Source organism: Hyperolius riggenbachi, chromosome 2, assembly GCF_040937935.1.
Source record: "Hyperolius riggenbachi isolate aHypRig1 chromosome 2, aHypRig1.pri, whole genome shotgun sequence".
In the NCBI taxonomy this organism is placed as follows: domain Eukaryota; kingdom Metazoa; phylum Chordata; class Amphibia; order Anura; family Hyperoliidae; genus Hyperolius; species Hyperolius riggenbachi.
The window spans coordinates 119,329,493-119,343,414 of record NC_090647.1 but is presented as its reverse complement, the minus strand read 5'-3'; the positions used below and the strand labels follow the sequence as shown (position 1 = coordinate 119,343,414).

General features: G+C 42.2%; 1 protein-coding gene across 3 annotated transcripts in view; it reads right to left on the bottom strand.

The window, feature by feature from the left end:
- The window catches only part of NCKAP1L (NCK associated protein 1 like), a 374,626-nt gene that overhangs the window by 82,121 nt on the left and 278,583 nt on the right, over nt 1-13,922 (bottom strand). For 2 of the 3 annotated variants that reach the window (XM_068267280.1, XM_068267278.1), the window contains exons 24-26: nt 11,445-11,538; nt 9,510-9,592; nt 8,062-8,142 (exon numbers count right to left, since the gene is read on the bottom strand). In XM_068267280.1, coding sequence (XP_068123381.1) covers nt 8,062-8,142; nt 9,510-9,592; nt 11,445-11,538 — 258 coding nt within the window. Of the gene's footprint in view, nt 1-4,672; nt 4,858-8,061; nt 8,143-9,509; nt 9,593-11,444; nt 11,539-13,922 lie in introns of those variants that run through there. The other variant, XM_068267281.1, reaches the window with a different exon arrangement.

Genomic DNA, 13,922 nt, shown 5'->3' with positions numbered 1-13,922 from the left:
GCTTTAAATGACCCCCGGGCACCAATATTGCTGCAATTAATATTGCAGCATCCATTTTACCATAACAACGCCAGCGACCAAATTACTTTCTTCAACAGTAACAACTAAATGCAGTTTGCCTTTTATATTTATCAATACAGAAAATGCTGGTATTGCATGAACACTGCCCTAAAAACTGCTATTGGAGGAGGAAGATATTTTCTCCTGGTGCTTGGCTTCCAGTGAAGTGGTCTCCAGCACTGCAGGCATGCAGCTTACATCACATTAAGTCCGGGTAAAAAGCTATGACCAAGCCTTACACCTAGGGCCAGTTTAAGAAACACGGGGACCCAGGGCAAAAGTAACACATGGGCCCCCAACTTCTGTAAAGTCAGTCCCTGGGGCCCCCATGCTGCCAGCCACCCCAGTATGTTCTGTAGCTCTGTTGCAATGTAATAACTATAACTCACCTGTCCCTGGGGCTGCTCCATCCCAATCTCCATCTTCAGCCACGCTGCCTGCGTCTTCTCACTTAGGCACATTATATGTTACCATGCACCAGGCATAGAAAAGAGACAGGCAGCGTGGCTGAAGACAATGATCGGGATGGAGCAGCCGCCAAGACAGGTGAGTTATTACAATGCAGCTGAGCTACAGAGAACATGCGGGGTCCACAGGGAGCACTCAGGGGGACACTACCTGGGGTTCTGGTTGTGCAGGGGCCCCTGGAACAGTTAATTGCCCCTTTTGCCTCAGTGGAAGCGCCGGCCCTGCTCACACCAGGAGGAGCGTGCCAGAGACCAGACACATCTCAGCTGTGGCTGGAAGTCTGTGCAGTAAACTGGTTGAGGACAAATAGCATGCAAAACAGCCAGCAGGAGGAGGATTTATTTTGCACGGTACCGCAGCCCACCTGCTTTCCAATAGAAAGGTATTAGCGGTGGGTACAGACTGAGCTTAAGCTATTACGGTTGCCATGGAAATGAAAATGCTTTACAGTGATTTTATGATTATGATGGGAAATGTCACTGCAACATTCTTTCTGTATTTAGCAGGAAACTGTTATCATTTTTCTTTCAGTACCTGAAAGAACACAATAATACCCTTATCAGTGAAACAGGAGAGTGCAGATAATAATGACTGTCGAGTTTAAAACAATTATAGGTTTAAAAGGATTTTTTTATTATTATTTTTAAGGAAAGAACATTTAGATATCCCCTTATTAAATAAATGCATATTCCTTTTGTTAAAATGACTAAAGGTCATGGGGTCTTTATCAGTATCTGCATAAAGAGCTCTTTTGGAAGCCTAAGTGTACAGTTGTCATTTTGCAAACTAATTTTGAATACAAAAGAAAGAAACTAACTTGTTGCTTTGGAGAAAAATCAGACACTGCTTCTACAAATACTTGATGATGAAGGTTGTAACTACAAGGGAGCAGCCCTGCTACTGCAAATGTGTGGGGAGCCCTAACTACTAACCTTCCCTCCCCCCAATACTCCAGATCAGGTGTTTTTGTAGCTGCACATGTTAGTGGTGTGAAGATCTTGATGTCCACACTTGTTGTAAGACAGGTCCTAGACTGTGAGAGTCAACAAGGGGAGGCAAGGGAAGGGGTGTGACCATTAAGGGGAGCCATCAGAGTTTTGTGGGTGGGGCGGCATGATTTGTATCTACGTCCTTGTTGTTGATCTACAATATGGAAAAAGGTACAAACCAAAGAGAACGTTCATAACTTTCTTCTGCAGATATATACAGTCATCACAATCACAGTGGGCTGTAACTAACAGACACATTTTAACTTTTCCCAAAGTTGACCTAACCGCTCCCCCCATGTTTGAGTTGTGCACACAAGACAGATCTCGTCAGCTGTCAGCACTTGCATCAAGACTGAGGGAAGAGGCTCCTGCATAGAGTCCGCTTCTCCCCATCCGGCATCATTTGCATAGTCATACAATGGTGCCCATTCACCAGGTATGTTCATACGTGCAACAAATGATAGAAACAATCCGCAGGTTCAGAGACAGGTGTCTCAAGTAAAAGTAGCTGTGAGGTGAGGTCCAAAGAAGCCATGCATAATATACTCTAGATCAGGGGTGTCAAACTCAAATACAACGTGGGCCGAAATGGTACACTGGGACCTAGTGGCGGGCCAACCTCAATGTCTACTGGCCACCTTTCTCCCTTATAAAGTTCCCACGGGGCTAATGGCCCCCCTTCAGCTCCTATACATTTATCTGCTGTCTAGTGGTCCTCCCTCCCCTATACATTTCCCTGGTGTCTAGAGGCCCCTACCCTTCCCTATACTGTTCCATTGTGTTCAATTAATTTTGCCCATCTGCCCCATATGGCGTCCCTGGTGTTGTAGGGCTTCACCTCCAGTATAGCTTCCCTGGTGGTCTACAGTCGGCCAAACATAATGCAAAGTGGGGAAACTCCTTGAGGGCCCAATTTGAGGGCTCCGAGGGTCAGATTTGGCAGGCCGGAGTTTGACATGTATGCTCTAGATATACTGTCTCTTACAATTGCTTTTTATATACTGTTTTCCCTCTGCTTATATCATGCTTTAAAGAGGAACTCCAGTGAAAATAATGTAATAAAAAAGTGCTTCATTTTTACAATAATTATGTATAAATGATTTAGTCAGTGTTTGCCCATTGTAAAATATTTTAAATCCCTGATTTAAATTCTGAAATTTATTACATGGTGACATTTTTACTGTTGGCAGGTGATGCAGCTGCTGCATGCTTTTTTGGCAGTTGGAAATAGCTGTAAACAGCTATTTCCCACAATGCAACAAGGTTCCGCAACAAATGGCCCTTCTTGGTCGGAGTTTCTCTTTAAAACCTCATTTACATTAGGACTGCAACGCACGTCATTGCACACCATCTGTGTTGCCGTGCATTGCATTGTTGAACCCATTCACTGCAGAAGAAGAAGACCCGGTCAGATTGTTGGCCATTGTGGAGATAACAGCTGACGAGTGGCTGGGAGCAGAGCTTCGTTGAGGGACACAAAGACTTCTAGGGGCTGGAGGAAGCCCCAGGTGAGTCAAACTTTTTTTTAAGCTCGGCTCAAGCATCCTTTAAAGGTAACATCATTTTCCTTATACTTGTAATGCAAATAATCTATCTCCCTGGTTATCAATGTTAAAGTAGATGAGTTGGTCAGCTGGCCTGATAACTTGCACAGGACAAAATATTTTTTTTTAAACAGAGTTTAAATTACAAATATTATTCATATGAGTGCTGAATCCAATGACACTTTATGCAGTTCTCCTTTAAAACACCAACATGGAGACTTGGGACTTGCAAGGGAAGAAACAAGCTCAACTTTTATAGGAAAAGTCAAAATTTGCATATCACTTTAACAAATATCCTTGGAGCCTCTAATCATTTTGACATTCAGTTTCCACAGCTGGTAACCTCTGATTATGTATTATTTCATAATATGTTCCGTTTCTAAAGGTCAGGGTTGTGACAGGTTCACTTTCAAGGAAATGGAAGTGTCCTGACAATTAGGCGAGCTGACTTTAAGTAATTGTAGGAAGCTTTGGTGAGGAGCGAGCGATGCATCAGCTTATGCCTGTGCTTGTAGAAAAGCTGTCAGTCATAGAGCAGATGTGCTCCTCTCTTTATGTACTTAACATCAATCTACCTTTCTCTCTGCTTGGATTCATCTTCAAGGTTATGCAGCTCCAGCCACTCTTTGTATGCAAACAAACAATATGAAATAACAGAGACTATACGATGCAGGGAAAATGCGGTGCCTCTCTGACACCCTCTTTATATGACTTGCTTCCGTGTGTTCTAAAAAGTGATATTATCTGAAAAGAAGGAATATGTTCTCTCCGTAGGTCATACAGCAAAAATAGTTGCCACTGCATTTTGTAGGTACTCTAAGGCCTCTTTCTTCTTAGCAGCTGAAGGTGTCTGCGCACTGACTGGGTGCCTGTTAGCACTCAGTAGCGGTGCTACCCCCCCCCCCCCAATGGAGTTACACCTAAGCACGGCCGCAGCCAGGGGCACAAGTAAAAATCACTGGGCCCCCTGCAAGACTTTGGATGCCCCTCCCCCCTTCGCTTTCTGCAGAGGTAAACTGAGAACCAATGTTATTCAATTGGCTAGTGCACACTTGAATGTGTTTTCCCTATTAAGATAAAAACTTACAGCAGTGAAGCACGTATTTTCTCTATCAATTACATTAGCTGCTGTGATAAAACGTGCATGTTTTCACACATACAGACACACATGGTGTGCAGAAAACTGCTGCACACTGAATAGGGACTGTCTACAAATCTTTGTCTACAAAACTGTATGATCAGTGGCTGAGCAGATGCAGTCATTAGAACAATTGTCCAGAAAGAAGAAAGCTTCTTTTTTCTGCACCCTTTTTTGTCAGTCTCTCCCCACAGCCCCCCTGCGGCTCACTGGATAGGGACTGTCTATGAATCTTTGTCTGCAAAACTTTGTATGATTCTTTATCAGTGGCTGAGCAGATGCAGTCATTAGAACAATTGTGAAGAGAGCAGAAATCTTTTTCTCTCTGCACCCATATTTGTCAGTCTATCAGCGCAGGGAAAAGAAACTTCCCCCCCCACGGGCCCCCTGTGGCTTCTTCTCTTCTCACAGGCCCCCCGTGGCTGCATCCCTTGCACCCCCTTCCTTCCCCCCGATTGTTATGCCACTGGCCACAGCTGTACTCAGTCCCAACTTGTCATGGTTCTTTGCCACATAGTAACACCATCAATTTTCAAGCACTGACACGCAAGATGTTACAAACGATGCCTTTGTCTGCATTTTGACTGCACCCGACTGGTAATCGTAGAGGTAAATGGGACTCTGAACTGCCTACCAAGCTCTCAGTTCAGCCTCCCACCTGAAAGAGGTCTTAAATATTCTTTGCGTATAGCAGTAGCCTTAGGGCATTGAACTATGTTGCCACCAGTTAAGGCAGAAGTTCTAAATTTGCATAGCACTTGAACCTTTTAAAGTTAGACAATAAATGGTATCATCCTGATTCAAAACTTCCTGCCTAAACTACGTACTCTTTAGTATGATCCATTGATTTTTACTGCTGCAGGAATATGGTGATGAAGATATCAGACAAAGCAGGTCCCATCAGAAAGAGAAATAACACAAACATACAGTCTTTTTTTCTTCATTATCATTGCTTGTTATGAACAGGAACTGAGGACCCCCTATGTGGGTATGAGTGAAAGAAAATCTGAGATTTCTGCAAGGGCTAGGCATTACTTTTAAAACCTGTAGGAAATATGTCATCTTGAATGAACGTGCCGCCAGATTTCCTTTAGTGAATCCTAAATTGTAGGTAGTGTTGGTGTTTGAATTCAGAACATCCTTCCAAATTCACCTGAACACCACACTTCAGCACCATTCAGCACTGAGCCTGTGGACAGGGTCAGAGGCTGTTAACTTACTTGTCCTTCATCTTTTTGGCTTTGGAAGGAGTAAGTATGGACCCTTTGGATTGGTTGGGTCAGCTGGATAGCGCACTGGTAAGGCCTTTGGGATTTGAGCCTTTGACCAGGGATTGTATTCCGGCTCAAGCCAGTACATAAAACGGCAAGGAGCAAGACTCCCTAATGATCCTGGTCGCCCATGAGGTGTGGCCTAAGTGACTGCAGCCCTGAAGTGTTTTTAGTCCACCAGGATAAAATCTGCTCGCTCTCACCATTCCCCCACTGTCCGGATGTTAAGCACATCCTTCACTGTTTATAGAGACCAGAAATGGGCCAGAATGTTTTTTTTTTTTACTTTAATTGTAGTCAAATGTAGAAATGAGGCTGGCACCACCAGAAGTAGAAAAATGAAAAATTAGCTCTTTATTGGTCAGTCATTAAAATGACAGCATGGTCAAAAATAAGGCTTTGGCTTTTTTTTGACCATGCTGTCATTTTAATGACTGACCAATAAAGAGCTAATTTTTCATTTTTCTACTTCTGGTGGTGCCAGCCTCATTTCTACATTTGACTACTGAGGATTCTGAGGATACAGGAATCCAAGGCTTGGGCACACAATAGCTCCTTCCTATGGATGAGTGCTCCTCCAACTTCTGTTTTTGATTTACTTTAATCTTATTTTTATTGAAAGTATAAAATATTGCTATACAACACTAAATTGGAAATTAGCAGTATACATTTGTAACATTAAACTGTCAAGGAGAAGTACAGAAGGAGGTATAAACACAGTATAACATAGGAGGAACTTATTGGCCCAACACATTAAGTAAATTACTCCTGGCCCTATAACGGTCAATATAAACTTTACCAAACTCTAAAATATTGAAAAAAGAGACAAGTAATGTCCATTTTAGGTTGGATGGTCCCTTGATCCTTAGGGGGGAATGTGCACTATTTAATCGCTTAGGGAAGGTTGTCAGGGGGAGGTTTTTGAGATACAATAGGGAATATAAGCGGTTATTGTATTGTGTCATTAATTTGTATTATCCTCTGTTCACTTTTCATGACCTCACTGGGTGGAACAGAAGATAATTTATTAAATTAATCCGGCTCCTGGCGGAAGATAAACAGAAGTCGAATTGGTTGTGTAGGTGCGTGTAATTTAAATGGACATTGTACTGGCCTAAGGATCTTATTTAGATATAGATGAGTTTGGTATTTTAAAAATATCATACTAGTAATAGTCTATTCCTAGGTTTGGGAAGCGTCTAAAACTGGTATGGGAGTCAGATATACTCAATTTACTATAAGAAAAAAAAAGGATTAGCTGCAGGGGTATCAGCTACCACTAAAGCATTATATCTCAAATACAATAATTAGTGGCCGAACAGATACTAATATAGAACTGAATTATAAAAAATCTAATAGAGAGGAATGCGGTAGAGGAAATATAGCGAGGTGATATGAAGTGGTTGACTCTACGTCAGATTATTGACACCAATGGTTAGGTAATTCGAAATTTAATTTTTTGTGGAGAGAGCCTACTCTTAAATGTTGTTCAAGTCTTATGTTTTGTTGGACAAGGGCTTTTAGATAAGCAATAGAAATTTCCTCATTAGATTTCCATGAAGATAAGATAAGATGTATCGCTGCTATTAGTATGTGGCATATCACCGGCTGTTTTGTTAAGTCAATATTGTTTAGTCCTATAGATCAAAGGGCTAGTTGTGGGGTTAGTGTGATAGTTATATGCATTTTGGTCTGGATGAGGTGTTCTACTTTGTCTCAAAAGATTTTAACCCTATAACAATCCCATACCATTTGTTTAAAGGGACTCCGAGCAGTGCAGTAACTATGGAAAGATGCATACCATTTTAAAGCTCTCTTTCTCCTTTTCCAATGATATATAAACCCCCACCCTACGCCTTTTAGTTTTCATTATTTTCACGATCGAAATTGTGGCCGCCATCTTGGATTCCTTATTCAGCATTGTATTATGCAGGACGACACTTTCCCCAGTGTCGGAAGCTCCATTCAGTGCAATGCAATGAAATACAAGGAACCCAGGGGGATATAATTACAAACATCATGCCGGTAGGTGTGAGGATATAATTAATTAGTTGTGGGTATGCTTAAAGGCATACCCACAGGCACTTCTCGGAGTCCCTTTAAGTGTACCTACTTCCGATTGGCAATTCCAGCATATTGAGGACGTTTGTTTAGAGAATGATGCTAGTCGTCTGGGAGATAAATACCATTTGGAGAGAAGTTTTTGAAATTGCTCCCATGGGGTGTTACATTTTGACTATCGTCTTGTAAGACTATTAGCTGTGAGGATATCATATAATGTAATACGCGTATCTAAATCATGGGCCCAACTGTTTATATATTTTTGGAGAGGGTTAATTCTATGGGAGATTAGTTCTTCGTACCAAAGGGAGATGTTACCGGTGGTAGGGTATTTTGTATATAATCTAGTTGCGATAAGTTTCCTTTTTTTTGGGATTTTTATATTTGTGGATGTTATTAGGTGAAATATTCTATGGTAGGTGAATCTTTGATTGACCAGAATGTTTTTTCAAGCTTAGGTAGCCAAATAAGGAAATAAACAGCATATTCTGCATACATACGGATAATGCAGAGGAAAGGTGTTAACATACCTGGATGTCAAGATCTGGAGTAACAATATCCTTTAAGATTTCAATGGGACCCATCAAATAAGGGCAGTGGCTGGTGAAAACCTGTAAAAAGACACACAAGATAAATAAACATGACTCATGCAATCATGCAATACATTGAAAGTTTCCCCACATTGATTACATGTCTAACGCGGTAATCCCCAAAAGGTCTGTTTTTGGCGCTGTGGTGCAGTGCGGCCCCCGCATCGCTGCCGCCACTCTGCAGCGTAAAACCAGACTCTTAACCCCTTCTGTCTCCCTGGAAAGTATTCCAAGTTAAAACTTTAGGTTTTGTTTAGGATTTCCATAAATTGTAATAAATGTTTTTCCATAAAGGTTATCATGCTGTTGCTAATCTTTTAGAGCAAATTGGAAGCTCTGAGTTTAGTTCCACTTTAAGGTGCTCGTTAAATAAACAAACTGTTTTTAGTGAACAATCCAATTTTCAATCAGATTATTCAGATCATATTGCATGAAGTAAGAAAAGCTTTTTGGCCCATCAATCTTGAATGATCACATTATGCATCACATTCATTAAAATCTTAAATGATCGCCTGCGCAGTACACTCCATACCATGTGCGAGTGATTGACAGCGGCACTCGCGCAGACGCAGTAGAGGACGACCTCTCGAGGTCAACCTCTGCACCGGCAGGGACCCCCGGCCGGCGGCTGGGACTGGAGCTGCTGCGAGGGACATGTCGGCTGCAAGGGGCTGGAGGAAGCCCCAAGTAAGTAAATGTCATTTTTTTTTCTCTCCCTGGACATTCCCTTTAAGAAATTGTTGACCGGCAGGGTGAATTATTCATAGATACAATTGTAATTGATGTAAATACGATTAAAAGTTGGATTATTTAATGCTGTAGATTAAATGCACTATTTTCTTTCAATCTGGATGATTTTATCGAGAATAAGATTGTTCATTAAAAATTGCCCTGTTAAAGGTGCCCATCAATGATACAATCTTGGTTGTACAGTCTAACCAAATCTATGTAGTAGAAGTGTAAACTGTGTGAATGTACTTTAAATTGATTTTTTAGGTAGTCCCTCATATTATACAAAGGTGGTAAAGCAGTAGGGTACTGTACCGTGTTAGCCATCAGTAAAAGCAAGAAGTTTTAAATCAGGATGATACCATTTATTGGCTAACTAAAAATGAATAAGAATAAGCAAGCTTTCGGCCTTGCAGCCTTCGTCTGGCTTACATCCTGGTAAAAATATACAATCAAGATTGTATCATGTGCCTGAGCCACTCTGCAGATGAATGGAGGGTTGAGGGTTGTCCCAGTGATGCAAGGATCACATGGCCACAATTGATGGGTTGTCGATCCTGGACTTAAAAACATTCTTTACGTACGCCATACTTTAAATAAATGTTAGGAATACAAACAGCCACATCACTAAATAGCATCTGTATTTTCAATTGGCTCACCTCTCTAAGGCCTTCCAGGGCCATTGAACGGAAAGACAGGATTACTCCAATAATGGTCATCCTTTTTAATAAGCTCTCTGGAGCTGAGGATAGAACAGGTAGAAATAAAGTCAGTAAATTCAGTCAACTTCATAATATCACAACAGTGACATAATAAGTTTAGAAATGTACCCTAACTGTAATGCAAAAAGGTTGGAGTAACAATAATAGCTCTTGTTAACATAACTTCTTCATACCTTGCTGAACCATTCTTGAGATACCACCCTAATATCCCCTCTTGAAATTAGCATGCACTGTAATCAACTCCTACCACATCTGCATTGAGGACTTCCTGTGAGCTTCTCCTTTTGATCTCCCTTCGTTGTTCCGCTTGGCAGTCGGCACATGCCATCCCTCAAGACCTTCAAAAGTAAACTTAAAACTCACCTATTCAGGCAAGCATACAATCTGACCTAAGGCATGTTATCCAGTCACCTATACAGTTAAGACTCATTCTACTTCATACTAACTACTTAGCGCACCACCACTTAGGGCCAGTTCGCATGGGCAACTGCTAAAGCTTGGGGACGTTGTGTACTGCCAGGATTGGCTGATGCCGACATTAAAATAAATGGGAGTGTTCATCTCAATGTGTTTACCGCCGTTTGCCGGCAATGGGTCAAACAAAATACCTGGGGCATTGCGTATAGTGTTCCACAATAATGGCGTTCTGCAGTTCCATGCCTCCCATGGCGCTCAAAACGTGACGCTATGGCAGAAGGAAGGGAACCGATGCCAAACGCTTTTCTGCTCAGTTGCAGAAAAGCATTTATCACTGGCAAAAAAGATGCCGGCAGAAGGCTGTGTGAATCAGTCCTCGATGACTCCCTTCACCTTGTGCTTTATCTCTCTGTTCCTTTAGGCCTATTACTGCCAGGGCTATCCCTCCGAATTTGTCACAGTACTGCATTTTGTTGTCTTGCTGTTCTGCTAGGTACCACCTACTGGATATGGTACATGTGTGCATATCCCAGCTCTACGTTGCATCTCCTCTTCTTCCCCATAGCAGCATGCTATATACTGAATATCTGGCTCCCAATTACGTTACATGCATTGGAAGTCATCAGTATGCAAGAATAGAGCATGCCTGGAAGAGGAGTAGACCCAACACAGTGCTGAAGAAGGTCAATATTACACTGCTGTACTGTGCTTACTCTGCAGAAGAGGTAGGAGAAGTGGGCCCCCGTAGCCCCCCAGTCCCCTTGTGATCATAGGGGTTGCAAGGGCTGTAGTTTGGCCACTGTCTTTATCTTCTGCTCTGAGTCAGGAACAACTTAAAGGAGTACTGTAGGGGGGTGGGGGAAAAGAGTTGAACTTACCTGGGGCTTCTAATGGTCTCCCGCAGACGTCTTGTGCCCACACAGCCACTCATCGATGCTCCAGTACCCTCCTCCGGTTCGTTTCCAGAATTTGTGACTTTAAAGCCAGAAAACCACTGCGCCTGCGCGGCCGTGTCCTCGCTTCCGCTGATGTTGCCAGGAGTGTATTGCGCAGGCCCAGTACAGTCTGCGCCTTTGCAGTACACTACTGGTGATGTCAGTGGGAGCGAGGACACGGCGGTGCAGGCGCAGTGGTTTTCTGGCTTTAAAGTCACAAATTCCAGAAGTGAACCAGAGGCGGGGACTGAAGCATCGGTGAGTGGCTGCGCGGGCACAGGATGTCTGCGGGGGACCATTAGAAGCCCGCGGTAAGTTCAACTCTTTTTCCCCCTACCCTCCTGAAGTACTGCTTTAAGTCCAGAATAAAATCACAGCCATTACACACATAGCGACAGTAAAATTGTGAAGCAACAGAACATCTTTTGTGCCAGATCTCTACCTGCTAGAAGCATCCATATGCTTAATAGTTTAATAGTTAAGTGTCCTGCGGGACTATGCAAATATTGAAGTGACTTACAGCTGAGTTTGGCCAGCAGTGATTGCATCATCCCTGGATTGCTGAAGTTGGATCTGATTTGTACCAGCACGTCCATGTTCTCTACAACTAATTTCTAGAAGAGAAAAATACATGTTCAAGAGTCAGTTAAAAAACAAAGGCAGGACCAAAACCAAGAAAAAAAACCAAGAAAAAAAATCATGAGACTGAAATGAAAAAAATAATTCTACTGAGTCACTTTGAAAGAGACTACAGGCGATGGGTGAAGCTTGTTAGTGGGTTGGGCCTAGGAACATACCGTATCTTTTCCATTTGCTATTCTGGTCTGAATGAGCTGGCACTGTCACACGCACCCATTACCTCTCTGTAGTCTAAGTAGTCACTGTTTTTCTAAGACATACCTCCCTTGTTCTATGCTCCATCACAAAGACAGTAAACTGGATTTCTAGGGATATTATTGCCAGTACACTACAAAAAAAAATCTTATATGTACAAATATTTATAAGTGTGTTCACTCTAAAATGGAGGTGTATGTAGTGTTAAAGGGAACCTGAGGTAAGAGTGATATGGAAGGTGCCACATATCTATTTCCATTTAAACAATTCTAATTGCAGAGCCCACTGATCTTTTTGGATGCAGTAATGTCTGAATCACACACTTGAAACAAGCATAATCTAGTCAGACTTCAGTCAGAGCACCTGATCTACATACTTGTTCAGGGTCTATGGCTAAGGGTATCAGAGACACAGGATCAGTGCACAGCCAGTCAACGTGCATTGTTTAAAAGTAAATACCAGTAAACACTGTAGATCTGCCTGCATATCCCTCTCCAATCACATTCCCTTTAAGATGCATTTTGATGTATGTGGGACACATATAGTTCTCTGGTAATTCTACTCAGCCAGTCTTAAAGTGTACACCCCTCCTCCATACTGCGCAATCAGGTAAGTAAAACCACTATGTCCCGTTTCAGCTTTTCATCCTCTTGCATTTGCTGCTCGCTCATTGGTCAATCTACATCAAGATGCTGCTCAGTAATTGACCAATGAGCGCAGGCAGATAGCAGTTGAAGTTAAAACAGCAAACCGTAAATATATGTTTATACTGTGCAAAGCATATACTGAGCAAATTTTACAACAAAATTATTAATGTATTTTTTATGTGTACTCATTTTGATGTTAGCCTAAAAAGTTAAGAAAAAAATGTAAGCCTTACACAATTTTCCAGTATTGTTAAACACATGGGCCCGTATGCAATTAACATTTTCTCCCGAGTTTTCTACTAGGAGATAATTTTCATATTATTTTCATAATAACTTTTAGGCATTTTACAATTGAAAAAGTACCTAAAAGTTGGTGAAAAGGAATATCAAAATTATTTTGAGTATTTTCTTGCTTGCTGGTGGTATAAAAGGCATTTTATGACAAGGTGTGAAAGTATCACCTAGGAGAAAACTCAGGAGAAAAAGTGAATTGCATATGGGCCATAGGCCATGGGCCCATATTCAATTAACTTTTTCTCCTACGTTTTCTCCTAGGAGACATTTTTTACTCTTCTGTTTAAAACAACTTTTCAGCACTTTGCAATTAAAAAAAATATTAAAAGTAGGTGCAAAAGTACTACCAAAATTATTCTGAGTATTTTCTTGCTTCCTTATTCCTTAAAGAGGATCTGTAACCTCAAAAAATCCCCTGGGGGGTACTCACCTCGGGTGGGGGAAGCCTCCGGATCCTAATGAGGCTTCCCACGCCGTCCTCTGTCCCACGGGGGTCTCGCTGCAGCCCTCCGTGCAGCCGTGACGTAATATTTACCTTCCTGGCTCCTGCGCAGGCGCTCTGACGGCTGTCGGCTCCGAACTACACGGAAATACCCGATCGCCGTCGGGTCTGCTCTACTGCGCAGGTGCAAGTTTCCGGCGCCTGCGCAGTAGACCGGACCCGACTGAGATCGGGTATTTCCGTGTAGTTCAGAGAGGAAAGCAGCCACAGCGCCACCGCTGGAGCCAGCAAAGGTAAATATTGAAATTACAGTCGGGCCTGTCGCCGGCTGTTCAGAGGGCTGCAGCGAGACCCCCGTGGGACAGAGGACGGCGTGAGAAGCCTCATTAGGATCCGGAGGCTTCCCCCACCCGAGGTGAGTACCCCCCAGGGGATCTTTTTCATGTTACAGAGTCTCTTTAAACAGCATTTTATTGACAAGGTGTAAAAATAACAACTTGGGTTGGAGCCCATATGCGATTCACTTTTTCTTCCGAGTGTACTCCTGATAGATAATTTTTCATCTTCAATTTAGATTAACTTTTTAGAAATTTGCAGTGGAAAAAATACCAAAAAGTAGGTGAAAAAGTACTGTCAAAATTATTTTGAGCATTTGTTTGCTTGCCGATGGCTTAAAGGGCATTTTATTGACAAGTTCTGAAAAATCACCTAGGAGAAAACTCAGGTGAAAAATTGAATTGCATATGGCCCATGGTCCATATTCAATTAACATTTTCTTTTG